Source organism: Podarcis gaigeae, assembly GCF_964106915.1.
Source record: "Podarcis gaigeae genome assembly, chromosome: 16".
Taxonomy (NCBI): domain Eukaryota; kingdom Metazoa; phylum Chordata; class Lepidosauria; order Squamata; family Lacertidae; genus Podarcis; species Podarcis gaigeae.
This window is the reverse complement of record NC_139693.1, coordinates 18,883,563-18,910,713: the sequence shown is the minus strand read 5'-3', so window position 1 is coordinate 18,910,713 and position 27,151 is coordinate 18,883,563. Positions and strand designations below refer to the sequence as shown.

General features: G+C 47.1%; 1 protein-coding gene and 1 long non-coding RNA gene across 2 annotated transcripts in view; one reads left to right on the top strand and one right to left on the bottom strand.

Annotated features, from left to right (window-relative positions):
• Positions 1-23,003, top strand: part of LTBP3 (latent transforming growth factor beta binding protein 3) — a 41,005-nt gene extending 18,002 nt beyond the window's left edge. The window contains exons 7-28 of the mRNA XM_083716904.1: positions 1,233-1,391; positions 1,837-2,028; positions 2,855-2,871; positions 5,025-5,103; positions 5,269-5,364; positions 6,390-6,515; positions 6,657-6,791; positions 6,884-7,012; positions 8,748-8,867; positions 9,912-10,034; positions 10,907-11,029; positions 11,926-12,045; positions 13,188-13,316; positions 13,483-13,644; positions 14,586-14,669; positions 16,426-16,554; positions 17,866-18,003; positions 19,098-19,238; positions 19,859-20,020; positions 20,513-20,590; positions 21,445-21,576; positions 22,489-23,003. Of these exons, the coding sequence (XP_083573030.1) occupies positions 1,233-1,391; positions 1,837-2,028; positions 2,855-2,871; positions 5,025-5,103; positions 5,269-5,364; positions 6,390-6,515; positions 6,657-6,791; positions 6,884-7,012; positions 8,748-8,867; positions 9,912-10,034; positions 10,907-11,029; positions 11,926-12,045; positions 13,188-13,316; positions 13,483-13,644; positions 14,586-14,669; positions 16,426-16,554; positions 17,866-18,003; positions 19,098-19,238; positions 19,859-20,020; positions 20,513-20,590; positions 21,445-21,576; positions 22,489-22,640 (2,726 nt within the window). The 3' untranslated portion in view covers positions 22,641-23,003. The remainder of the gene's footprint in view (positions 1-1,232; positions 1,392-1,836; positions 2,029-2,854; positions 2,872-5,024; positions 5,104-5,268; positions 5,365-6,389; positions 6,516-6,656; positions 6,792-6,883; positions 7,013-8,747; positions 8,868-9,911; positions 10,035-10,906; positions 11,030-11,925; positions 12,046-13,187; positions 13,317-13,482; positions 13,645-14,585; positions 14,670-16,425; positions 16,555-17,865; positions 18,004-19,097; positions 19,239-19,858; positions 20,021-20,512; positions 20,591-21,444; positions 21,577-22,488) is intronic.
• Positions 23,004-24,927: 1,924 nt separating this feature from the next.
• On the bottom strand, positions 24,928-26,895 carry LOC310834292. The gene is made up of 3 exons (XR_014559152.1): positions 26,221-26,895; positions 25,506-25,854; positions 24,928-25,471 (listed from the first exon to the last, which is right to left on the bottom strand). It is a non-coding gene; the product is annotated as an uncharacterized lncRNA (long non-coding RNA).
• Positions 26,896-27,151: the final 256 nt, after the last annotated feature.

Here is a 27,151-nt window from a genome sequence, read left to right as displayed (position 1 = left end):
TTCTGCCAATGCTGTTGCTATTTTCTTTATCGTCATCAATTGCTTGTCCTAGTAAGAGTCTTCCTGATCAGGGTTCCAGCCAGACATATTCTACAGCTCAAGGGGAACACATAACTGGCTACCCTCCAGTTTCGCTTTCCTCACACAAGATTTTCTGGCTCCTGGAGGCCAGTGAGCATGCTCAGTCCTCTTTGGGCTTCTGCTTGGGCTTTCTGCCCCCTCTTAAGTCTTTCCACCCACTTTTATATTTTGTACTTCTGCAAACCTCCAGCTTCCTTTGAACACGCTGATACCTCCCTGTAGTTTCTCAGTGGACTGGCCTCGTTTTTTTATTGGCACTCGTCACCTGAGTTTCCTGTGAGAAGGAAGTGATGGAATGCTTCACCCATTCCTTGGTACAGGGGCTTGTGACGATGGCAGTGCTGCGGACACCAAACTGTCTTTTTGTCTATTATAGAGGAGACTCCTCAGCTGCTGTGGTTGACACCATACTGATAAAGCACATTGCTTCCCCCTAAGAATCCTGGGAACTGTAGTTTAGCTCTGTGAGGGGGGGGAATGACAGTTCCTAGGATTCTTTGGGGCAGCCATGTTCTTTAAATGTATCATGTGGGTGCTTCTGTTTTTCTGCTGGCTCTATACCTTGTAGTGGGATTTAGTGGCCAGGCTTTCTGTGGAGAATTTAAGGTTTATTTTGTGTTTTTATTTTATGCATCATATTTTTTAATCCTGTGCTTTGGCCCAGGGAGTTTGGGGCAGCATATTAGGCTTCCCCCCTCCCAGTCCTGTTTTATCCACAAAACAACCCTGTGAGGTAGGCTAGGCCGAAAGAAAGAGACAGGCCAAGAATCCCACCTTCCATTGCAGCAACACAACAGCCCTGTGATGTAGGTTAGGCTGAGAGGAAGAGGTGGCCAAGATTTCCCCCGTTACCTTTTAACCCCATAATGCTCCTGTGAGGTAAGTTAGATGGAGAGAAAGAGACTGACCAAGAATATCCCCCTTTTCCATTTTTAGCCACACAACAACCCTGTGAGGTAGGCTAGGCTGAAAGAGAGGACCTAGCATACAGTTGTTGAGTGAGTTTACCAGGCCAGTGGGTTTTTGAAACTGGGTCTCTTAATTGTTGTCCTTGTTTTCTCTTGTGACCCCCTAACACCTCTCTCTCTCTCTCTCTCTCTCTCTCTCTCTCTCTCTCTCTTTCTCCTTCTCTTTGTGGGGGACGACGATAGCGGAGAAGGCTGGGGAAAAGAGTTTGTGCTTCCGACTGGTGAGCCCTGAGCACCATTGCCAGCACCCGCTGCCCACCAAGCTCACCCGCCAGACCTGCTGCTGTAGCGTGGGCAAGGCCTGGGGGGCGCGTTGTGAGCGCTGCCCAGCCGACGGAACCGGTAAATAGAAGAGGTCTTTTCCCTCTCCCCCATTTCCTCCTGCGTTCTGCCACACCTGGACCAGACGTTCCCCACCCCTGTTTGTACAAAATCGTTTTTGTTTTCCCTGGGCATTTGGAAAACACCAAAGACTTGCTATTGTACTGTTCACTCTGTTTTTTAATGTTTTATTTACTTATCTTTTAATATGTTTTTATTGATTCTCCATAAGTACATTCAGTGCAAACAGAAATGTCTTCAAATTTATTCTGATAGTTAATAATGATGGGGACAGGTGTACATCACTAGGAAGGGTATTCCACCACTGAAAAGGCCCTGTCACAGGCCAGCGCCAACTGGGCAGCCCTCGGCAGTGGTGCCACCGACAAGGCCTCACCTGCCAATTGTAGGGTCATGCCACTGTTTGTGTGACCAATTTTCTGTCTCTCTTTTTCCACCCGGACAGCTTCTTTCAGAGAGATCTGCCCTGCAGGAAAAGGCTACCATATCCTTACCTCACACCAGACTCTGACGATCCAAGGCGAGAGCGATTTCACACTCCAGATCCACCCAGATGGCAACACAGACCTGCAGCAACAACCACCCGTGGAGCCGCCCACCCACCCACCTGTGGGCAGCGACTCGCAGGAGCCAGAAGGTCAGTTCCCAAATGGGTGGGCAGGCAAGCCGAAAGCTTCCTGAAGTTGTGGGGCAAGTGGATTTCTTCCACTTGCATCTTTGAGTTCTTTCCCCCTCATAGTATGGAATGAAACATCTGCTTCTTAAATTTTGGAAGGTTGGTGGGCTATAAAGTTGAATGAAGTACCGGGTGTGTGTTTATTACAGAGGCTGTGATCCCCATTTTTACTCCCCCATTGCCTAAAGCAGGCTTCCCCAAGCTGGTGCCCTCCAGATGTTGGTGGGCTATAATTCCCATCAGCCCAAACCATTGGCCTTGCTGGCTTGGGCTTATGGAGTCCAGTAACATCTGGAGGGACTACCCACCCTATTTTAACAAAAGCCAGTTAAAACAAAGCAGGATCGAACCCTGACTTCAGGTCCTGACTTGTTAAATGACTTTGGTTAGGGCAAACCACAGTTCCCTGGGTTTCTATATAATGTAATGCTGTGACTTCTTCCATAGTAAAAGTGGGAGCTGTCACTATTCTCATCTCACAATGAAGATGAAGAAAATAGGAGAAGGGGTGTCACCACCCCACCCTCAATGAATGGCCATGCTAGCTGGGGCCGATGGGAGGTTGGAGTCTAGTAACATCTGGAGGGCACCAGGTTGGGGATACCTGGTCTAGAATGTGTGTGTTTGCGTGTGTGATATTTCCTGGGAGTAGGGGTGGTGATGGAGGAGGGCTGCATTAAACTCTACCCATTTCTGCCTCCATGTCAGTGCAGCTGCAGTGGGGTCTGTCTGTCTGAACTTTCTTTAAAACCTCTAACCTATTTCTTCCTTTATTTGTATCTTGCAGTCATAACTCCAGCTATGGTAAGTGTCAGCTGCATTGCTGCACCGTGAAGGAGTTGGTGGCGATCTCTAGTAAGATGAGGTGGAAAAGAAGTTAACTGGCTGTGATTTTTTAAAATTATATGATTTATTATTACAACAATAAGGCCACTCTCTCTCTGAGGAGCTCAAGGTGGTCGACCCTGGTCTCCCACAAGCCCTAGTCTGTCACTCTTAACTGCTGCACCATGCTGGTTCTCTAAAGGCAGTCTAATGCCAAACTTGTCACTTATTCAGATGTGACCCTCAGTCAGTAGAGCATCACAGGGTTGTGAGTTCGAGCTCCACGCTGGGCAAAAAGATCCCTGCATTGCTGGGGAGGATTGACTAGGTGACTCTTGTGATGACTCTACAATTCTATGATTCTATGACCCTTCTGGTAGTGGAATCCTAGTACTTTCAGCAACCTAGAAAGTATTGGGGTGTTGAATCTGGGACAAAACCATCCTGGTGACAATGGCCTTTTCTGGTGTCAATTTTCAAATGACATTAAAAATAAGTAGCAAGCAGGCTGACCCTGCCATCTGGGCATAGTAATTAATACACAACAGATGTTTTTTCTGTGCAAGCAATGAGAAGCCAGGCAAGAATGGAATTGCTGATTTCAGTGGGGCTTACTCAGGGGAACTACCCACTGGATTGGGCCCCATTTTTATATTTAATAGGAAGTGGAGGCACCTTAGGCTTTCAAGCCACATTATTTGTGCCAGTCATGGTGGGTTCCAGATGAACTGTTTATTGAGCATTCCTTCCAATTTGCTAGCACAGAGTGTATGTGGAAGATACCCGGCGCCTGCTCTTTGCTGAACATTTGTGCCGATATGTTCGTGGAGTGTACAACAACTGAGCATTCAGCCTTATTTGTTTATATGGAGGTGAAGCACCAGAGGTGTGGGGATCCTCCAGCCTGCAGGCCGAATTTGGCCCATACCGCCACTTTTTCTAAACCACTCCCACCTGCCTATCAGTGAGCATTGCTCTTGACAACAGCTGATGGGCAGGAGGGCGAGGTTCGATTCTGCTTTGGCTGTGCAGGTGTTCCCAGTAGGGATCAGACGCTTGCAGCCAAAGCAGCAGCAGGATTTAACTCCCCGACACATCAGCTGATGGAGGGAGAGAGAGAGAGAGAGAGAGAGAATTAAATCTTACTCAGTTTGGCTGCACACTCCTCTTCCCACCTGTGATGGGACATCCCACCCATCAATTGTGTGACATCATAATGATGCCATGTGATTGGCAGGTGGCTTGTCCTGTCCACCTGCCAATGTTTGCCTTGTGGGGCGGGGAGATAGAAAGATCTGGCCCCCCAGCCAAAATTGTTTCCTATCCCTGTTATACACCTTGTAAGTCTACCATTTATCCCACATTTCCCTGTGCGTTTCGTCTTTCATTCCCCTAACTGCAGAAACTCCTTTTTTAAAAAAAAACAAAGTGGGTTTGTTGCACCAGAGCACTTCAGTTGCACAAACCTAAAGTTCTAGTCCTGTGACGGAATCCCTCCTGCAAAGTAGGGAAAGAGCGGGGTGAGGAGGGAGTGTAGCTCAGTGGCTAGAGTACCTGCTAGGTATGCAGAAGGTCCCAGGTTCAATCCCCAAAGATACCTGCAACAAAAAAGGATCAGGTTGAGGGGGTGGGAACAGAGGCAGGTTTAGGGCAGCACGAGCAGGGCGGCTGCACTGGGCGAGCAGCCAAGGAGAGCACCTTCCCAAAACCCAGTAAGCACTTGCCTGGCTTCAGGAAGGAGGCGTGAGGGCTTTGACAGGGTTCCTAGACTCCTCCTGTTTCCTTTCCAAAGCTGGGCAAGCATTTACCAGGCTTTGGGAAAGAGGCAGGAGGGTTCTAGGACCCTGCCAGAGCCTTCTGCCTCCTTCCCAAAGCCCACCTTAAGCGAGGGCTGGGGGGAGGGTATAAAATGTTGGCCTCGCACAGAGCAATATATTGCTAAGGTCTGCCCTTGGCAAGCTGCTACCAGTCAGTGCAGACAATACTGGGTTAGATGGGTAAGCAGGCCAGCCTCATCCACAGCCGTTTCCTATGTGACCACGGGGCTAGCCACATACAAATCTGCCTTGGCCTGTAATGTTGTCCCTTTCTTTCATCACTTGACCCTCCACCCCCCAAAAAACCATTTCCAGTTGCCCAGCTATGTGACAACCTCGGAGCAGCAGCCTGTCTTCTTCGCCAACACCCCCACCTTCGGTCCCCGTTACCCTGGTGAGTGTGAGCAGGAATTTCATTGGCCTGGGGCCCTGGTGTGTGAGAGGTCTCTCTGCAAAACTCTCCCCCCACCCTCCATCCTGTGCTCAGAGGCACTGCTGCCCAGGAGCCCGGCAGTGCCATGTTCGTAGCCTACAACCGTTTCTCTCTTTCGGCTCACAGCCGTGATCGCCAAGCCTACGACCGCCGTCGTGGTGAAATATCCCGAAGAGGACAAGAACGTCAGCGAATTTGACATGCCCCCCACACAGGTGACAGGTGAGCTCGGCAGAAGAAGATAAGAAGAACGGGCTGGATGTGAGCCCAGCATCCTGCTCTTTCAGGGACCAACTAAGTTCTCAGGGGAAACCTGTAAGCAGGGCTGGAGTGCAACACCCACTGTCCCCACCTGTCTTTTCCAGCAACTGGTGGGTGGATGCAGGTGGCGCTGTGGTCTGAACCACTGAGCCTCTTGAGCTTGCCGATCAGAAGGTCGGCAGTTCGATTCCACAAACTGAGCTCCCATTGTTCTGTTCCAGCTCCTGCCAACCTAGCAGTTTGAAATCATAGCAGCACAAGTAGATAAATATTTATCACTGTGACGGGAAGGTAAACAGCTTTTCCGTGAACTCTGGCTTCTGTCACGGTATCCCATTGCACCAGAAGCAATTTAGTTCTGCTGGCCACATGACCCAGAAAGCTGTCTGTGGACAAATGCCGGCTCCCTCGGCCTGAAAGCAAAATGAGCACCACATCCCCATAGTCGCCTTTGACAGGACTTAACCATCCAGGGGTCCTTTACCTTTTTAAAATGATGATGATGATGATAATTTATACCCCACGCATCTGGCTGGGTTTCCCCAGCCACTCTGAGCGGCTTCCAACAAAGTATTAAAATACAATGGTCTGTTAAACATTAAAAGCTTCCCTAAACAGGGCTGCCTTCAGATGTCTTCTAAAAGTCTGGTAGTTGTTCTTCTTTTTGACATCTGGTGGGAGGGTGTTCCACAGGGTGGGTGCCACTACCGAGAAGGCCCTCCCACCAGATTCAGTGAGGTGACAGTTCAGTAGGGGGGTGTTTCCCACTGAAGCATCTGGTTGGCCACTGCGGAAAACAAGATGCTGACCTTTGGTCTGGTCCAGCCACTACCCCCCTCTTAGGTCTCTTTTAATGTAAGCCACTTGTAGGGAGTTAATGTGGAGGGTATAAGTAACAGGAACATGGTGATGGTGATATGATAAGGGCCTCCCATGTTTTAAAGCATATTTGTTTTCCCGTATCTCCCTCTCCCCGCACCCTGTAGAGACGGACATTTGTAAACTGAGACGCAATATTTGTGGCCACGGCGAGTGCATCCCTGCAAGCCCTGGCTACACCTGCCATTGTTACCAAGGATACCGCAGGCACCCCCAGCACAGGTATTGTGTAGGTAAGGGGCATTTTTTCTCAAATGCAGGCACATCCCTTTTCCCACTCCCCGACAAGTTTGCTGCTCGGGAAAACCTTGCACCACTCAATTGCCCTTCCTCCGCCTTCCTCTCTATCCCCCCCCCCACTCTCTTCTCCCCAGATGTGAATGAGTGTGAGCTGGATCCTTGCGGCGGCAGCGGGAAGGGCGTTTGCATGAACACCGGCGGCTCCTACAACTGCCACTGCAACCGTGGCTACCAGCTGAAGGTCCACAAGGGAGTGCGGTCCTGCGTGGGTGAGACACTTGTGGGTCCTGGGGATGGTGAGAGGTTCCGGGGCCCGCCCTCTGCCCCACTCATGGCACCCCCCCCACTTCCCCCTTTCCAGATATTGATGAATGTGCCAAGCCCAAAGTCTGTGGGGATGGAGGATCCTGCATCAATTTCCCGGGACACTACAAGTGTGAGTGCCATGCAGGCTACCGGCTCAAGCCCTCCCGCCAGCTCCTCTGTGAAGGTACAAGGGGGGGGGGGGATGAGTTGGGGGGTAGGGGTGGCAAGCACTGCAGAAATAAGGTTGCGTTTTGATTCAGTGTTTAGTCCTGGGAAATAAAATGGGGGAGGGGTTATGATAGCGTAACTGTCATCTACTGGTTGCATGCAGAGGAATTGTGGGAGGCAGTCTGTCTGTCCCCCACCCAGCAAACACCCTGGGGAAAATGGCTCAGAGACAGGGGACTGGTGGTGGGACACTGAGGAGAGGTCAGAGGTAGCAGACTGGGAGGAGTCAGAAGCTGAGGAGGCAACAGGGTTAAGTGAACAGGAAAATGCTGTGGCAGAGAGCAGATGAGGTAGGCTGTGCAAGAGTCCAGGGAGTCTCCTCCTCCTGCTGGGACCAGCTCCCTCCCCTCTGGTCTTTGAGCACACACAGAGAAATGAGAAGAGCAGGACAAAGATTAGCAGCTTGAGACTGTGGGGGGGGGGGGACCCTGGAGAAGAGGAGCCTTAGAGAGGGGTGGGAAGGCTGAGGAGACTGACTTCCGTGGAATTATTTAAGTCTTTCTGTAGGTTTCCATTTGGTGGGACTGGTGTAGACAGTGTCTTGGTTGCAAGGCAATTTAGAGCCAAAGCATAGGCCTGGGGTTCACTTTGTTGAACCAGGCAGAGGGCCTTCTCCTCGGTAGTGGAGCCCGCCCTGTGGAACGCCCTCCCTTCACATGTCAAGGAAATTAACAGCTATCTGATTTTTAGAAGACATCTGTTTAGGGAAGTTTTTAATGTTTGATGTTGTCGCTTTTTTATTATTGTTATTGGTGTTCTGTTGGGAGCTGCCCAGAGTGGCTGGGGAAACCCAGCCAGATGTGTGGCGTATAAATAATAAATTATTATTATATTATTCTGCCCTCTTAATTGCTTCTCACTGCTTCCAGTTTCCCTCTGGTGTCCCTTCTTTCCTTGCAATCTTGTTTTTGATTACAACCATCGTTCCCACCTCATTATGGTGGACTAACATGGAAAACTGCATTACCCAAAAAACTTGCCTGTTACCCTTGTTTTCTGAAAGGAAGAACAAAGGCTACCTCTTTTGTCTCTCATTTTGGAGGAATTTTACGGAACAAAACAAAAACAAAAACTTTACATTTGCCTCTCAATAAATTTGGAAGAGGAGCCTCTCAATAAATTTGGAATAAGTAACATCTAACTGGTTGAAATTTTTCCTTGACTTAATATACAGCTTTTTATTATTGGAACTCTGCTTCATTAGTAGAAAAGAAAGTTATAAATGTGTTGTAACACTGTGGCACCAGATGGCGCTGTAGAGCTGGAATCAGAACTGAATGAAATTTTCCATGTTGAGCTATAAAACGGTTTGTAAAAAATCATTTTCAGAGCTGCATTTTTTCATAGCTGTGTAGATGCAGCCTTGGTACTCCTTGTTTCTCAAATGGTTTCAGCTAGGGGTTTATTCTGCATCTCTTGTAAGTCATCTGCGTCACACTTCTCGCTCCTTCCTTTCTTATGGTGATGGTACTCTCGACTTACCTGTCTGTACAGCATCTTGTGGCAACATCTAAGATAATCAGCTTTATTGTTTCTGCTTGTTAACGTAACTTCTTGTGCCAACCTGGGTTTGGTTGTGTTGAGTTTTTATGGGTTTTTCTCATGAACCTCTGTTTTGTTATTTGGGCTACACTGATAAGTTAAAAAATAAAAATCCACAAACAAACAAATAAACCCCGTTTCCTTTCCAGATATTGATGAGTGCCTTGACCCTGGAACTTGCCCTGACGGGAAGTGTGAAAACCGTCCCGGCAGCTACAAATGCAGCCCCTGCCCGCCAGGCTTCCGGGGTCGAAATGGTGTGTGTGGAGGTAAGAAGCAAGCCCTGCCTTAAGGCTTTGCTGGGCTCAGCCTCTTTTTATCATGGGCAGGCCAGCCCTGGTTTGGAAACCTTGCTTTATTTTTTATGCTGTTGCCATGACGAGAATCCGTATATTTTATCATGTAGTTCATAGTATTATAATTGCATTCGTATAATCATTTAGATTTTATTACGTAGGATAGATATTAGGGTGGGGCGATATCTGGGCAATATATCACCAGCTAAACATCCCAATATACCAATATATCACAAGGTCTGAAATAAGGATGGAGCTATGTAGAGGCATGGGCTGGCTTCCTTTTTATTTCCTGCATTGTGATTTTAGCATAGCACACACACACCAGGTCAGAAGTTACGAAACCAATATCATGATATGGCATAGCTGTCAACTTTCCCCTTTTCTTGCGATGAATCCTATCCGGAATAAGGGAATTTCCCTTAAAAACCGGGAAAAGTTGACAGCCATGTGATATGGGCTTGAAACCAGTTTTGGACGATCTGTCGTTCAGCCCTAGATACTGTGAAGTGACATTTGTGCTGTAAACTGCCTTTTTATCAGGCTTCAGGGACTCGGCTTTCTCCCTTCTTCGGCAGTAGATAAGCAGAACAAAGCGAAAGGAGTCTCTTACCAGTTAGAGATTTTAATGATCACAGCGAGAGAATCAAGAATCCATTCCTAGGAATGAAGGCGCTCCCAATTAACGGTCCCACCCACTTCCCCACTAGTCACTCACATCACTACCGCATCTTGCAACCTGATCTCACAACCACTGTGCTTTCTGTGCTGCCACCTTATCTGCTCTCCTTGACCTTGCGCTGAGCGGATGGACACCTTTCAGTTAAAGGGAGTCTGTTAACTCTCTCTCTCCCAGTTCTTCTTCTCCTAGCTCTTCACCACCCAGGTGGTGTATAAAAAACATAAATAATCAGACTAAAGAAGCACCATTCCGTCCTCACAAAGCCCTCCAGCAGAGCTCTCCTTCCGTTGCTCAGGGCACAAGGAGTGAAGCTCCCTGGGTTACTCTCCCTGCAGATGTGAATGAATGCGCCGAGAGCACGCTCTGTAAACACGGCCGGTGTAAGAATGTTGACGGCTCCTTCCTCTGCATCTGTGACGACGGATTTGTCCCTGCACCCGATTCCCACAGCTGTCTTGGTAATTCCCCACACCTCCCTGGTGCATGGAGCTTCCTGGTGGGAGGGAACCTGTACAGGCTGGTTTCTGTGATGTCACAGCAGCACAGCCAATGACAAGGGGGAGGCCAAGATGGTCACCTAAGCAGATTTAGTGCCACAAATCTTGAGTCCCACCCTAATGATCTGTTCACAGAGCACCATTTTTGAATAGCCCAGGAATTCTCATAGATGTCTAATGAAGCAGAATATTGGGAGATTCAGGACAGTTTAAAAAAGTCCGTCTTCACACAGACTGTGGAACTCACTTCCACCGGAGACAGTGATGGCCAACAGCTTGGATGGCTTTAAAAGAGGATTGGACAAATTCAAGGATTTCACCTGCTAATAACCACAACACCTATTCTTGCCACAGTCAGAGGCAGTAGTGCTTTTGAATACCAGCTGCTAGAAACCACAGGAGGGGAGAGGGATCACAGCGTGGTTCATAACATAGACCTCTAGTTCAAACCTCTTGTCAGCCATGAAACTCAGTTTGTAACCTTGGGTCAGTCACTATTTCTCAGCCTAGCCAACTTCACAGGGCTGTTGTGAGGATAAGGTGGAGGGAGAAGCAGGGGAACCATGTATACTTCCCTTGGCTACAGGGTGGGTGGGATAAAAAATGTCATAAAAGCAATGTTCTTGTCCAGGAAAGGACTTCCTTCCAATCTTGACTGGGCCAGAGATGGGGAATCATTGGCACTCCCACGTATTGTTGGACTACAACTTCCTTCATCCCTAAGAATACTGGGCTGATGGGAGTTGTAGTCCTACAACATCTGGAAGGCTGGGAGAAGGCTGAGCAAGGCGGAAACACCAAAGAAGTGGGCTGATTTGTTTCTCTCCATGCAGATATCAACGAATGCGAGAATGGGTCTCTCTGTACCTATGGTTCCTGTGTGAACACCCTGGGATCCTTCAAGTGCCAGTGCCCCGTGGGTTTCCAGGCTGTGAAGGATGAGCCACGCTGTGAAGGTGAGAGCGGCCTGGGATTTTGTTTTTGGCTTGGATTATTGGACTAGTTTTGGATTCCACCTGCGACACTGAGGAGGACCATAAGGAAGTAGCTCCTTTGAGCTTGTGCAGAGTGCCTGAGGAGCTGAAGCCGTCCTCCCTGCATCACAGGCTTGAGACCCTCCTCTCCCTCTGTTTTCAAACACAATGAACCATGCTTCTGAAGTGACTGGATGCCTAAAAGCTGACTCTTTTTGGAATGAAACATTGTTGAGACCCATCAGATATTATTTTAAAACTTTACTCGCACAACTTTCTTCAGAACAGGACAAAAACTTTAAAGATGCATGCAAACAATTCCAGGCAAGATCTTGTGCTGTCTAGCACAGGCTCAGCATCTTAGAAAGAAAAGATAATTCCAAACAGGCCTATAAGCAAAGGTCTCTCTCTCTCCTTAGAGCCTCCATTTTGTCTGGAGCTGTTTTCTCTTCCTTCAGGAGACTCTTTGACATATATTTACTCCCACAGAGCCTGGGAACAAAGACTCCACCACCCTTCCAAGATGGCAAATTTGCAATTCAACAGCTCACATGTGATATAAAGTTAAACACTCCCAGTGTTAGCTAGCAGAGAATAACAGCAGTTAATTATCAACCCATCAAGGTGCTTTGAGAGCTTAGTACACTCCAGTGGAATTTCCCCATGGCAAACCTTTTCAGCAATACACAAAGGCATTCTCCATTTCAGTGTCAATTAAACAATTATACTTAACACAGAGGCGAGAACAATGCCATTGAGCAGGTACCAATCTCCTTTTCATTCTGACGAACCATAGCCAACCTCTTAGGCTTGGGACAAAGGGTGGGTTTTCCAGGTTTTCCAGGCAAGTACCTTCTCCTTTCCTCCTGTCCCTGCAGACCTGAATGAGTGTGACTTCCCAGCAGCCTGTGTTGGTGGCGAGTGCCTGAACACCTTGGGCTCTTACCAGTGCCTGTGCCGGGCCGGCTACCAGTTGGAGGGTGGTCGGAAGTGCCAAGGTGAGTGAGGCAGTTCACCTTATTGCAGATATTAATACTGCAGAGCTTGAAGCAACTGGATGCATAAAAAAACTGACCCCTTTTGGAATGAAACAATGTTTAGACCCATAAGTTTGATTCAGGCTTTACTTGCGGAGCTTTCTTAGAAACATAATCAAAGATACATCCCGAACATTCCATGCAATAACTTGTGCATGTCCTGCACAGGCCCAGCATCTTATAAGGAATAAACAGACCTAGAAGCAAAGCGCTCTCTCTCTCTCTCTCTCTCTCTCTCTCTCTCTCTCTCTCTCTCTCTCCCACACGCACACACTCACTCACTCACTCTCTTTACAGCCTCCATTTCCCCAGGATCTCTGTTCACTTTTGTAGAGGCCCATTTACACCTCCTTTGTTCGCTCTGTGGCCTTCAGAGAAAGACTCGAAAACAAAAATGGAGACCCACAGCCTGACACAGGCATAGAGTTTAATATTATTTATTTCATGTGATCTAAGCCAGACATGTGACAGAGAACAACAACAGTTACCAACTCATCCAGGTGCTTAGAGAGCTCTTCTTTCGCTTCAGTGGAGTCTTCCAGTTGAATCCTTTCAGCAATACACATAGGCATTCTTCAATTCAGTGTGAATTAAATAATTATACTTACTTAACACACCTTGCTATTAGGGACGCGGGTAGCGCTGTGGGTTAAATCACAGAGCCTAGGACCTGCCGATCAGAAGGTCGGCAGTTCGAATCCCCGCAACAGGGTGAGCTCCTGTTGCTTGGTCCCTGCTCCTGCCAACCTAGCAGTTCGAAAGCACACCAGTGCAAGTAGATAAATAGGTACCGCTCTGGTGGGAAGGTAAACAGCGTTTCCATGTGCTGCTCTGGTTCACCAGAAGCGGCTTAGTCATGTTGGCCACATGACCTGGAAGCTGTATGCCGGCTCCCTCGGCCAATAAAGCGAGATGAGCGCCGCAACCCCAGAGTCGGTCACGACTGGACCTAATGGTCAGGGGTCCCTTTACCTTTTTAACACACCTTGCCAACAATGGGGTGAGGGGGGGGGGGAGGGAAGCTGACTTCTGAGGCTCCAGGTTCTTGTGTCCCTGAGCAACTTGTGCCTGCAGCACCAACATGCGTGGCGTTGCCTCCCCAGATGTTGACGAGTGTGCGAAAGACCTTGACCTCTGCCAGCCGCACGGGGCCTGCGAAAACACTGAGGGGTCCTTCGTGTGCGTCTGTGATGATGGATTTGCTCCTTCTGAAGACCAACAGAGCTGCGAGGGTGAGCGTGGCATATGAGGGGGGTTGCGAGAGCACTTGGGGGGGGGGGAGAGCTTTTTCTTTCGCCAAGCGCCTCAGTCACAGTGGATGAGAAGCCAGCAGGCCTGAAAGATGATTCTTTCTTGTGGGGAAGCGAGCGACTTTTCTCTCCTTCTCTTTCCCCTCAGAGCTGCCACACAACAAAAAGGAGTGCTACCTGAATTTTGACGACACCGTCTTCTGCGACAGTGTCCTCGCCACCAACATTACCCGCCAGGAGTGCTGCTGCTCGCTTGGGGCAGGCTGGGGAGACCATTGCGAAATATACCCTTGCCCTGTGCTCAATTCTAGTAAGTCTGAGGGGACAGCTGCATGGAGGGTGTTTCGTTAAGAGATCTTGATAAGTGATGGTGACAGCTCCTCCTGTCACCTTTGAATACAGGGCAAGAACCATAGCTCAGTGGTAGAGCAGGACTTTGCAGGTCTGCGAAAGACTCACACTATGAAAGTTTGGAGAGCTATTGCCAGTCAGTGTAGACCAGGCATGGCCAAACTTGGCCCTCCGGCTGTTTTGGGACTACAAATCCCATCATCCCTAGCTAACAGGACCAGTGGTCAGGGATGATGGGAATTGTAGTCCCAAAACAGCTGGAGGGCCAAGTTTGGCCATGCCTGGTGTAGACAATACTGAGCTAAATGGACCAGAATTTGTATGAGGCAGCCTTTATACTTCTCCATTTCCTTGTACTGTTCCTCAGCAGACCAGCTTTTAGGGGAGAAGGGTTCCCTTAGCTCGGTGTTGGGGTATCCACTTCAGCTGCAGAAGACCCCCAACATCTCCAGGGAAAAGCATTAGGTAGCAGCAGCTCTTGGGAACGACTCTGTTTTTCCCCTTTTCTTTCTTTTGTAAAGTACAGCAGTTATAACAGCAGGTGAAAATGAAAACAAAACCATGCAATAGGCATGTAGAATAAGTGCATATGGATTAAGTACCCAAGTCCAAGTCATAAAAGAAAAAAGTTGTCTTCACATAAATAATATTTGTGCTATTCGATACTCTCTTCTCTGCCCGACACCTCCCTCTCGGAGCAGACAGTGCTGTGCTTGAAGGAGAAATGGTGCAAAATAGGCCTTCTTAGGATAGCAGAAAATCCCCAACTGCCAGCAAGGGATAAATCTTCCCAAGCAGGAAATGTTGCAGAGCGGGTGGCCCTTGGAGCCTGTACCTTTAGGCTGATGGTTATTTATTACCAGCTTTATATATATCTCTCTTTCTCCTCACTCCACATAGTTGAGTTCCATACTCTCTGCCCGGATGGCAAAGGCTTCATTCTGGATGACACCATCCTCAACTATGGCATCCCAGCACATCGTGGTGAGTCTTTTGAGCCATGACATACAAAGAGATGTCGTGTGTGTATCTTTATTTTCACTGGGTGGCCCACCTTGCCCATACCTGTGACTCTCAGATGCTGTGTGACTCCGGCTTCCAGCAGACCCAGCCAGCAGAGCCCGTGATCAGGGATGATTTGAGTCTCTACTCCAAAGATCTGTTCAACCCAGGGGCACGGCAACTCAGGTCCAGGGCCAAAAATGACCCTCCTGGCCCCTCTGTCTGGCCTTCCGGATTCTCCCCAGACCTGCCTGGCTGGAATGTTTTCTTGGACTCTGAGGAAGCCTCTTGCTTGTCTGGGTGGAGAGATGTGGAGTCAAGATGCAAGGAGGGCTCTTGAGTGTCAGGAGTGGAGCCCAATGAACCAAGGGGTGAGTTCTCCTCCTGTTGCTCCACTCATGGCTCCATTCCATGGCTCCTAGCTGAAGAAAAAAACACATGAATGAAAAATCTCTCTACGAGATTTTTACAGCCTGCATCTTCTGCATTATTTTTTTGTGTGTGTAAGGGAACCAAGTTATTTCTTTTTAAGTCTTTTGGAACCTTTTTCTTCTTTATTTTACCGCTAACGGATGGAGATTTGTAACTTCCTAAACTCTGTGAGTAAAATCTTCACTCATTTGCAAAGCTTACGTGTCTGAAATATATTCCTAGCCTAAGTATTTTTGTGGGGAATGTTTGTTCAAAGGTGGATGAGGGCAGATGTAAAATCTAAGTTTTAATGGGTTGGTAGTTATTACCACTGTGCTAACTGTTACGAGAGAGTAAGGATCTCTTCTAAACCTCTCTTTCCAATATGGAGATCACACATCTCTGTGCCTAATGTCAGGTGGGCATGGTTTGCCTACTATGGCTTTGTGGGCCAAATTCAGACACCTGGTGGTCTAATGAGGTCTGCAGGTTAGACATTCACCCCCATCCCCCTTCAGTGTATCTGCCCTGTTCACCCAACATTCAGCAAATTGTTTCCACTGTACAGTATTAGGAACATAGTTTCATGTTTGCCTTCTCTCTTTATAACATAGGCAAGCTGCAGTCCCATAGTCACCTCTGAGTAAGTGCCACTGAAACAGTAGGACTTACTTCTGAGCAGACCTATAGTCGCGCTGTCAGCTTTGACATTACTGTGTCCTCATAGATACTTTGCTCTCCTGACCTCAGCAGCTGCATAATTTATATGTGCTGATTGCTCCATAACAGGGTTTCCTGGCTGGTGTCCAAGTCTGAATCACATTATAAAAACAAACATACAAACAACACATTTTTTAATAATCAATCAATCAATCAATCAATCCAAAATAGTGAAACTTTCTCTCCACAACCATCCAGCTCAAACTTTGGGATATTCAGAATTATACCTAACTGTCAGATGCTGCTTAAATGGTTATATATCCTTCACATTTACTGAAATGGTGATGATCTGGAAGTCTACGACTTTCCTTTGCATTTTACAACGTGCGTGCCACCCGAGGCAGCTGCTTTGCCTCGCCTCATGGGTGGGCCGGCTCTGACGAAATGCAAATTCTCCCAACGATATGGAGAATTTTAGGGTTTCATTTGGAGCATGCCCTTCCCCAACCTGGCGCCCTCCGGAGGTTTTGAGCTATAATTCCCAGCAGCCACTGTTAGGACATGCGCTGAGGAAGGTTGCATTTGAGCCCCACAGGAATGATGCCTTGATTTGCTGGGTGGGTGAGGTTTCCCCGGATTAACAGCCTCTCCTCCCTTTTCGTTGCAGACATCGATGAATGCGCCTTATTTGGGGAGGAGATCTGCAAAGAAGGGAAGTGTGTCAACACCCAGCCTGGCTATGAATGTTACTGCAAGCAAGGCTTCTACTATGATGCAAACCTCTTGGAATGTGTCGGTAAGCAAGAGGGCCAAAAATGATGGGAAAAGCTGCAGGACATTTTGGGGGGTCTACGCCCCAAAAACCACTCAACAACTGTATCCGGATTTTCACTTTTGGAAATATGGCAATTCTAGTCTATTTTTGTGTGTGTGTCCTGTGGGTGACAACCTATCACTCAAAGCATAAAAACACCTTATACCATGGGCATAGCCAGGATTTTTGTTGGGAGGACTTTTGTTAGGCCGAACCAATGTGATCGGTCAGTTAGTTAAGTATTTCTATTGTTTTACTTGATCTATGCTCATGCCTTATACTGAATCAGACCCTTGGTCTATCTATCTTATCTCAGTCTGTGCTTGGGTTTCTGGTTTTGTTGATGGTTATATATCATTGTAGTATTTCACCTTGCATATTTTGACATTAATTAATTAATAATGATAGGCAGGTAAGCATGCAACTTTAGCAGGCGTGCTTTCATTTTTTTAAAAGACAGCAATATTTAGATTTCTGTCGCTACACCTTTTTAAGAAACACTGCGTTTTGTTTTTAAAGGAAAGTAACTGTTTCTAGAAAGGCACCCCTTTCGCTCGCATTTATTTTTGATTCGGATTTGGTGTGGCCAACGGCTAGTACGATAACGTTACTCGGATTGGATTGTTTCTAGCTCGGCTTTTAAAAATCTGTTAGAAAACAAGCAACACATTGTGAAAGCAGTGTGTCATTTGGCAAAGGTTTGTAGCGAAGGGCATGTGGAAGCTAAAAAGGCGTAACAGTAGGCCTTGAACGCTCAAGATATCCTGAGTGTGTCAACTTTTTAGAGAGGAGAGGGGAAAAGTCGCACTAAGTAGGATGATCTGCGCCCACAAGAACTGCACTGCCATTCTTTTTGATACACACACACAGAGTGGTACCTCTGGTTACGAACTTAATTCGTTCTGAAGGTCCGTTTGTAACCTGAAACCGTTCTTAACCTGAGGTACCACTTTAGCTAATGGGGCCTCCCGCTGCTGCCGCCATACGATTTCTGTTCTCATCCTGAGGTAAATTTCTTAACCTGAGGTACTACTTCTGGGTTAGCAGAGTCTTTAACCCGAAGTATTTGTAACCCGAGGTGTTTGTAACCCGAGGCACCACTGTATACAGCGGTTCCTCGGTCTACGTACTTAATTCGTTCCGGAAGCGTTCTTAAACCGAGGTGCGCTTTCCCTACTGAGGCCTCCTGCCCCCAGTGCTCCTCCACTGTCCATCTTCTGAGGCAAAGTTTGCTAAGTGTGTGTGGAATACAGAAACTGCAAGACCTGAATTCCAATCCTGTCTGTCTCCTAGATGTGGACGAGTGTTTGGACGAGTCGAACTGTGTCAACGGGCGCTGTGAGAACACGCGCGGGAGCTTCCGCTGCTCCTGCCCTGCCTCCACCACCTATGACTCCAACCGTAAGAAGTGCATACCGGCCAGTGAAGTTGGTGAGTCCTGCCCCTTCCACTCTTGAGAAGCACACGCTTGGTTTGCCCAGTGGACCTCTGAGCTGGAGGTTTGAGGCTGGTCTCTAACTGCCGCACGTTCTTAAGAAAGCCCCAGGATGCAGTGTTTGGGGGTTCTTAGTTTGGAGAAAAGGTGAATTAAGAGGTGACATGATAGACCATGGGTAGGCAAACTAAGGCCTGGGGGCCAGATGCAGCCCAGTCGCCTTCTCAATCCGGCCCGTGGACAATCTGGGAATCAGCGTGTTTTTACATGAACAGAATGTGCCCTTTTATTTAGAATGCATCTCTGGGTTATTTGTGGGGCATAGGAATTCATTCATTCCCCCCGCCAAAAAAATATAGTCCGGCCCCCCACAAGGTTTGCTGACCCCTGTGATAGACTTTTATAAAACTATGCATGGCAAAGATATAAAGTGGACAGAGGAAAGTTCCTCCCCCCCCCCCCCGGCTTACAACATTAGAACTCAAGGACAGCCTACAAAAGCTGAATGTTGGAAGATTCAGGACAGACCAAAGAAAGCCCTTCTTTATACAGCACATAGTTAAACTATGGAACTCACTCCCACAGGAGGCAGGTGACAGCCACCAACTTGGGTGGATTTAAAAGGGGATTTGGACAAACAGACAGGCTATCGATGGCCTTCACAGTCTCTCTGCCTCCACAGTGGAGGCAGCAATGCTTTTGAATACCAGTTGCTGGAAACCGCAGGGGAAGCGCAGGCTCTTGTGCTTAGGACCTGCTTGTAAATTTCCTACAAGCACCGGCTTGGCCACTGTGAGCCCAGGATGCTGGACCAGATGAGCCATTCTCCTGATTCAGAAGGCTTTTCTTATGCTGAAGGAATTCATTTCAAAGGCCACCTTGTTAAGAAGTCGGCTTTGCCAGTTTGAGCCTGGAAAAAAGACCTCTCACAGGGCAAAACCTCAGTAGCAACAGAAGGGTGGAAGATAACAAGAATACCAAACAATTGGGGCTTGTGGGGTGTAGGGTTCAGAATAGGCTTGGGAGCAGGGACATGCATAAAGAGACCCACGTAGGAGTGAGCAGCTGGCTCCCTGGTTGTCGCCTGCAGATCTGGATGAGTGCCAGGACCCCAGGGTCTGCAAACTTGGGCACTGCACCAACACCATCGGCTCATTCTCCTGCGAATGCCCGCCTCCCTTGACCTTGGACCCCAGTGGCAAGGAGTGCCAGCTCCCAGAGACACAAGCAGGTCAGCTCTATTTATTTGCAGCTTTTTTATACCCATCTAGTAATAAAAAGTTATTTGGTCAATGTGATTAAAGAACAAAAACAGAAAAACCCATAAAACACAACACTGACATAAAATTAAAAAAAAAACAATGTTAAAAAGCATTGGGATCAAATCAAAGTAAAACTAGCATCTGCTAAAACAGCAGAGTCAGTAATCTACAGAACATTGAAAGCTTGCAGATTGAACATATAGAATAAGAGAACAAGAAGAACATACGTTTAGAGAAGATTGGAAAACATCTATTGAATATATGGGGGGAAACTGTACATCTGAAAACATTGGCAGCATTAAGATAAATTCAACAGTGTAAATAAGTTTTGATGGATGCAGTAATGGAATACTGCATGATTTAGGTTTTGTAAAATATGCAGGGATTAATGATGTGCAAAATGAACCATGGAAAGAAGAAGAAAAGTCATTGATATTTTAAGGATGTTTAAATATTTTAAATTGTAAAGGAGAAAATTTAATAAAAAATTATATATATAGAAATACTTTTTTAAAAAACAAGAAAATTTCTGTGCACAAATGGAACCGAACCTCAAGCTGCTCCACCCTTTCCTCTCCCCACTTCACAGACAGGGTGACCGACCTTCGTGATGTCTGCTGGCAGCAGAGAGGGGAGGACGGGATGTGCTCCTCTCCGTTCAATGGCCAGCAGCTGAGCTACGAGGAATGCTGTTGCCGCTACGGCAAAGGCTGGGGCTACCACTGCCACGCCTGCCCACTGCGTGGCTCAGGTAACCGTGAGCGCTGAGTTCATGGGGAGGGAGGAGTGGGAGATGGGGGGGTAGTTGGCTGAGGGGAAAAGTGCCCTTGAGCATTGAGGGTCTGACCTCTCCACACACCAGGAGGTTTATTGAGGCAGCCCAGAGTGTCAGCGTGAAACTATTTCCTTTAGAATTGTCTGGGCCCAGGAATCCTGAAAAGCAGAGTGACTCTGAGCATGCAGAGAGTGATGAGATTTAATTTATACCCCAAATCCAGCTCTTCTCAGTATGGGGGACGTGGAACAGTATGAAAGATATGGGTGCCACTGAGCACACACAGAGTGCTTTCCATCTTCCCTCTTACACATTTGGGGCTAGGCTATGAGCCCTGGCATATCCCACTCTTTCCCTGTAAATTATAACGCTTGTGCCCACTTTTTTTGCCTATCATTATGAGGGTGACTTAGGAGCAGGTGTGGCCCAAAGTGACGAGGACTGCTGTGGTGTTTGTTTCTCCCCCAGGCCTTAACTGCCAGTCCACTCCAAGCGAGAGCAACTCATTTTGGGACTTCAGCGCTTTGTTTGGCAAGGTGCACAAAGGTGAGAGTTTTAAAATTGCCTTATGCCCACTCAGCCACTCCGATCTGCGGAACTTGCACTCTTATGAGTTACACATAATTCTTCTTCCACATTGGTAAGAAATTGATCTTTTAGTACAGAAGCACCCACACTTTGGAACTCCCTGCCTATTGACTTCAGGTGGGCATTTTGGGGGGCCCAACATTTTTGTTTAGGCAAGCCTGTCCAGACATGTAGCACGTTAGCATGTGTTTTAATCTGGTTTTTATCTTATCACTGGTCTTAATTATTATTTGAATGTTTCAAATAGTTGCTTCTAACTGGATCTTGTTTTTGTTTTACTGATCATTTCATTGTTTCATTCTTTTTGTAAACTGCTTTGAGTTTGTGTTTTTTTTAAAATCAAGTGGTATATAAATTTTATGAAATAAATGGAGACAGGGGTGGTGTTCAGGGGCAGTCAGTCAGTCTGTCTGTCTGTCTGCAACAGCTATTACTTAGGGGAGTAGGAGGGACTGGAAACAGATAAACAACTACATGACTCTTAGAAGACATCTCAAGGCAGCCCTGTATACGGAAATTTTTAATTCTTGATGATTTATTGTGTTTTTATATTTTGCCGGAAGCTGCCCAGAGTGGCTGGGGTAACCCATCAGATACGCAACTACTTCTTCTTCTTCTTCTTCTTCTTCTTCTTCTTCTTCTTCTTCTTCTTCTACAAAATGAGCCAAAATAAAGTGAAGGATGTGCCGTTTTTTACTTCTCCCCCTCCCCCAAAAAACCCCTTCTATTTTGAGGCCTTTTTCTCACTGATCCCCTCCTGAAGGTGAAAGCATCCAACATTATTTGGACACTAGCCTATTTCCCCACCCCAGATGCGGACAGCTCCGAAGAGGATTCTGATGAATGCCGCTGTGTGAACGGCCACTGCGTCCGCACGCAGCAGGGCTTGGTCTGCGAGTGCTCCCCGGGCTTCCAGCTCGATGCCAGCCATACCCGCTGTCTGGGTAAGAGGGTCTTGATTTTCCACAGCATGCACAGACGTAGCGCTCTCAGCCAGGCTGAACGCTGGAGGGTACATTACAATGCCTCCAGACTCCAGCGATTTGTGTGCAAATGCCCCACCCCTACCCCCACCCTCTGACCCCATATCATCCAGGGTTCTCCTTTTTAGGGAATTGACGCCACCCTCCTGTCTGCAGAGGGTTTGGGGTGTGGGATGCTGGGCAAAGTGTGGACTGCCATCACCTCTCTTGGTGAGCTCTGAGGGGCTTACCTGACCACTTGTGGCATTTGGGCAGCAGTGCCGGGCGGCCATTTGCAATTTCCCATAATGCCAGAGTGATGCTAGAGTGGAGATATGGTAGGGAAGTGGACATGACTCAGATGCCGTTGCTCTGGTTGGGAAAGTGAAATATACTCAGAGTTGAGAGTGGATTTAATGCTCTTTATTCAGCTCATAGTGGTGAGGAGGGAATGAAAGTCCCCTCAAAGTATCTGCTTTATATACATTATTTACACAATGAGCTGCACGTGATTGGCTAATTCCGGAATTCTCCTGTAGGCCAATCAGGTTGTGGATTCACTTCTATCTGGAGCTGGATCGGGTGGCTCCTGCCGACCAATCATACTGCTGCATTATTCTAGGACCAATCAGACTGCTGCATTCTGAATCCTATTGTTCTAGGACCAATCAGACTGCTGCATTTTGGATCCTATTGTTCTAGGACTAATCAGACTGCTGCAGTTTGGATCCTATTCAACTCAGTACATAACAGAAAGTAAATTTAAAGGGAGCTCAAGGCAGATGCCAGCAGTGGGCTCCTGCCATGGCACTGGGTTCCTCAGCAGCTGCCCAAACGTGCCAAGTTCTGGCGCTGCCCACCCCTTCTTCTTTTCCTTATTTCTTTTCCTTTCAGATATTGACGAGTGCCTGGAGCTCAACCACCGAGGGCTTCTGTGTAAAACCGAACGTTGCGTGAACACCAGCGGCTCCTACCGCTGTGCCTGCAAGCTGGGCTATGTCCGCTCTCGGCCCCATGGGATTTGCATCCCCCAGCGCCAGCGGTAGCGGGATGAAGTGGGGAGAGAGAAGGAGAGAGTGCGGCTGTAAGGAGGCCAGCGCCCTCCCTCCTGCCCTGGAGACCTCTTGGCTGCCTGCTGCCGGAAACTGTATACTGGGCTAGGAGGACATTTTTGTCTGGAACCAAAAAGGCATTTCTGACATTCTTGAGGACTCTTTTTTGTTTGTTTGTTTGTTTTTGTACCGGCTACGATGAAGGGGCATTGATTTGATATTTTGTTATATAGGCTGGCTCCCCTGTCCCCCGTTTTACGCTCCCCAACCCACCGGATATTTATCATTAGGGTTAAAAAAAACTGCAGTCGGTTTGCACTTGTTTCTGTAGGCTTCAGAAATAAAATTCCTTTTTTTTGTACATAATAGATGTTGGTGGGGGTGGGGTGGGGGCAACAAACAAGTTTCAAAGTTAATCAGCCAATTAAAAAAAAGAAAAAAGAAAAGGGAGGAAGCTCCTGTTACAGTTTCTGTCATCCAATTCTGTTAACAACAAGGAAAGGCTGCAATTTGCAAATAAATAAATAAAAAGTCAGTGGGAGGTTTGGGGGTGGGATGGGGAATAAAAAGGGCATTAAACATGCTCATGACAAGCATTAATTGAATAAGATGCTGCAGTGCTTGGAATGGAGTAATGTGTATACTCTCTAGTGAAGTCATTATGCTTTGTTGCAACACTATCGAACTCAGCATGGACCAGGTCTTTATTTTATGTCACACTTACAAACACACACACACCCCAGAGAGGCAAGTCTGACAAATGAGCAGGGCTACCCACCTGTCGGTCATTTGGTGTCAGGATGGCATCTGGTGACTGATAGGAAGGCAGTCCTGCCCCTCCGTGGAAGTTGACCTGCAGGGGTCTTCTTCTGCAGTGTGTGCCATGCAGGGAATGCAAAGGTGAAACAAGCTCCCTGCAGAATTGAACCCTGCCCACCAGGCGATATCAGATGATAGGTCAGCATGGTTTGGAGGAAATGGCCTTTAGAGCCAACTTACAACCCCCCCATTGGCCAAGATAGGTTCTTGGGCTGGAGGTTCTCCCCACTTCCACCTATGCTGATGCACAACAGGGAGGTGTGTGTGAGCAGTTTTGGGGAAACCCCAATATGTGGGGGGAAACTTTAGCTGAAGCCGGTAAGTGGGAGGGAGGGTACTCCAAAATCTCTGAGCATGCTCTGTGGGCACAGAATGGGGGCTGCCAGAGGAAGAAAACAAAGCAAAGGGGGTGAAGGAGGACATGTTAGAGTGTCCTGGATGAAGCACTGTATCTCAGTGGGGGAGCATCTTCTTTGCACACAGAAGGGCCCAGGGTCAAACCCTGCAATCTCCCAGGTAGAGCTGGGAGACACCTGCTGCCCTGAAAACCCTAGTGAGTTGCTTCCAGTCAGTGTAGCCAACACAGAGCTAAATGGACTATTGGTCTGACTTGGTATCTTTCTAATGAAGGCAGGAAGGCATTATATAAATCCAATAGACAAACAAACCAAATAGCAAAAGACAACATAATTTGTACAAGATAAATATAAGTGCCCCCCTAACCAACTTAGGTTCCCCCAGTGAAGATGGTCTCCCAGCACCTATTTTGTATTTTCTGACTGGTGGGCCCCAATTTTTGCATCATTATTTTCCTTAATTAACAGTTCTGGAGTCTCGCCCCCCCCCCCAAAGCTGGCCATCAGCTGTTGTGGTACCAATCTATTAAAAAGGGCCTATAAAGGACCCTGCAAATTATAGGCCAATTAGCCTGTTAGATGTCCCAGGGAAGATATATCTCTCCTTGACAAACTGGCGGATTGGGTAAAAGATCACGTTCTGCTAAAGTTGGGACAAGCTGGCTTTTGCCCAGGCAGATCAACTTTAGAAAACTGCCTTATGCTTCAATTACATCATTGATAAATACTTGGCTGGAATTGTGAGATATGTTTACGTGGCCTTCATTGACTTGAAAGCTGCTTTGGGTTCTATCTCTCAGGAATGCCTTTGGACCAAACAAACTACAATCTATGGGGATTGATACGCAAGTATATAATGGCATATAAAAGCATATATAAGCATATAATGGAGCTATATTCTGGTACACCTCTGCAAGTTAGAATTGTCAGGGGTCATTTATCCAACTCTGTTCCAGTCACAAAAGGAGTAAAACAAGGATGTTTCCTCTCCCCCTTCTTTTTAATATATTTATAATTGAAGTAGTTGAGTTTCTGAGAGGTGAGCACTACTTCCCAGTGAAAATTGGAAATCAGAAATACTCCAATCTCCTTTATGCAGATGATGCTATTCTGGTCTCTTATGCCCAACTGTGCTTGCACAGACTTGAAATGGTTCAGTTTGTACTGCAAGAATCAACACCTCTCTTATCAATTACCAAAAACTCCCCACAAAAGTTATGATATTTGGTAAATCCAAGAAAATTCACAATTGGTCACTCAATAGAAATAAACTGGAGCAAGTACTCTCTTTCAAGTACTTTGGTGTGGTTTTCCGTTGGACAGGTAAATGGTCTGCACCGGTTCAGTCAAGCACCTTGTTAGTTGGTAGAACTTGAAATGGACTCTTGTGATTCCATCACACAAATGAGGGCAACCTGGTCCAGGCCACTTTAGAGCTTTACAAGACAGGTTGTTGCCAAAATTGCTATAGGGAGCACTACTGGGGGCTATGGCCAATTTAGATTCACTGGAAATAGCACAAAATAAATTGTTGATCACACTCCTGTCAGTATCTGTTTCTACAAAAATAGCATTGCTCTGTGTGTAATAGGGTGTAATGCCCATTAAAGCAGAAGCTCTTAAAATGGCCCTGCTTTCCTGACTTAAAAACTATTTTCAAGCAGGTATCACATCTTCTCTTGACAATTTTTGGTAGAGATAATGCCCAAACTCATGGAAGTGTGAAATGTGGTTGGCTGCCATGAGTTTGGGATTCTCTTCCAAGATATCTGGTAGACTACAAATGTTAAAATAAGGGTAGCCTTTACGCAGGCAAGATTAAATGTTCTTCCATTAGCAGATTGGATGGGTCAACATAAAGGAATTCCTAATAAAGAGTCTGTGGCTGCAACTCGGGCTGGATCGCCATACACATCAGAAAAACGTTTCAGGAAAATGCGTTGCAAACCTAATAATGGGACTAGAAATCACATTGCAGAAAGATGGAACTCTACAGTGCCATCTGGTGTCACGGTGTTATAATGCATTTAAAACTTTACTAATGTAACTGAAGGGGATGCGGGTGGTGCTGTGGGTAAAACCTCAGCGCCTAGGACTTGCTGATCGCATGGTCGGCAGTTCGAATCCCCGCAGCAGGGTGCGCTCCCGTCGTTTGGTCCCAGCGCCTGCCAACCTAGCAGTTCGAAAGCACCCCCGGGTGCAAGTAGATAAATAGGGACCGCTTACCAGCAGGAAGGTAAACAGTGTTCCGTGTGCTGCGCTGGCTCGCCAGATGCAGCTTGTCACGCTGGCCACGTGACCCGGAAATGTCTGCGGACAGCGCTGGCCCCTGGCCTCTTGAGTGAGATGAGCGAACAACCCTAGAGTCTGTCAAGACTGGCCCGTACGGGCAGGGGTACCTTTACCTTTACTTTACTAATGTAACTGAGTCCTTGGTGTCAATAGAAGAATGCCCTTTCTGTAATGATATTAGAAACAATTATGTCTACTCACTGTTAAGAGTGCAGAAGGGAAGGTCATCCCTTGCCAAGACCTGTTTATTTTTGCTGTCTGATGCAGAGAAGTGCATATCTTTCAGAACATACAAATTTCTTGTAGCACTCTACAGATCAGCACTACAAAACTGAAAAGATGTATGGGAAATTATGTGTTTTTTAAAAAGGATAAGGAGTACAAATGCATATCATCATTATTGCTATCATTTTTAATGTGTATATTGGCTGTGTGCTAAAAACACAATAACCTGACTATGTAGTCCCCACTTGGCCCACTTACCGGTAAGTCCCAACTTAGCCAACAAGTACCATCTTAGCCCACTCAGTTTGGGGAGGGGCGGCGGCACTAAATGCGGGGTTTGCGGGACCAAGCCAGCAGATCACTTTGGCTCTGGTCTGGAGTCAATCTGACAAGGCTGGTCTTTGAACCATTTAATTAAGACCTCAGTTTGGGTGTCAATTATTCAGTTTGGGAGCCAGCACAAAATGTGGAGTTCGTGACACTAAACTTTGGCACCTGTTTGGAGTCAATTGGACAGGGTTGGATTTTTCGGCATACTGGTGCCGCCACTGCATAGCTGTCAACATTTCCCTTTTCTTGCGAGGAATCCTATTCAGAATAAGAGAATTTCCCTTTAAAAAAGGGAAAAGTTGACAGCTATGCGCCACTGCCCTCAGGCCAGAAAAGGCTGCTTTATCCTTTTAAAATAAAATAAAACAAAACAAAATTTCCAGAAGCGAAATTGAGATTTGCCCATCGAAAACAATGGAGAAACTCCAGAATGTTAGTGTTGCAGCCCAACAATTTCAGATTGTTAGCATTGACGCCTTCCTT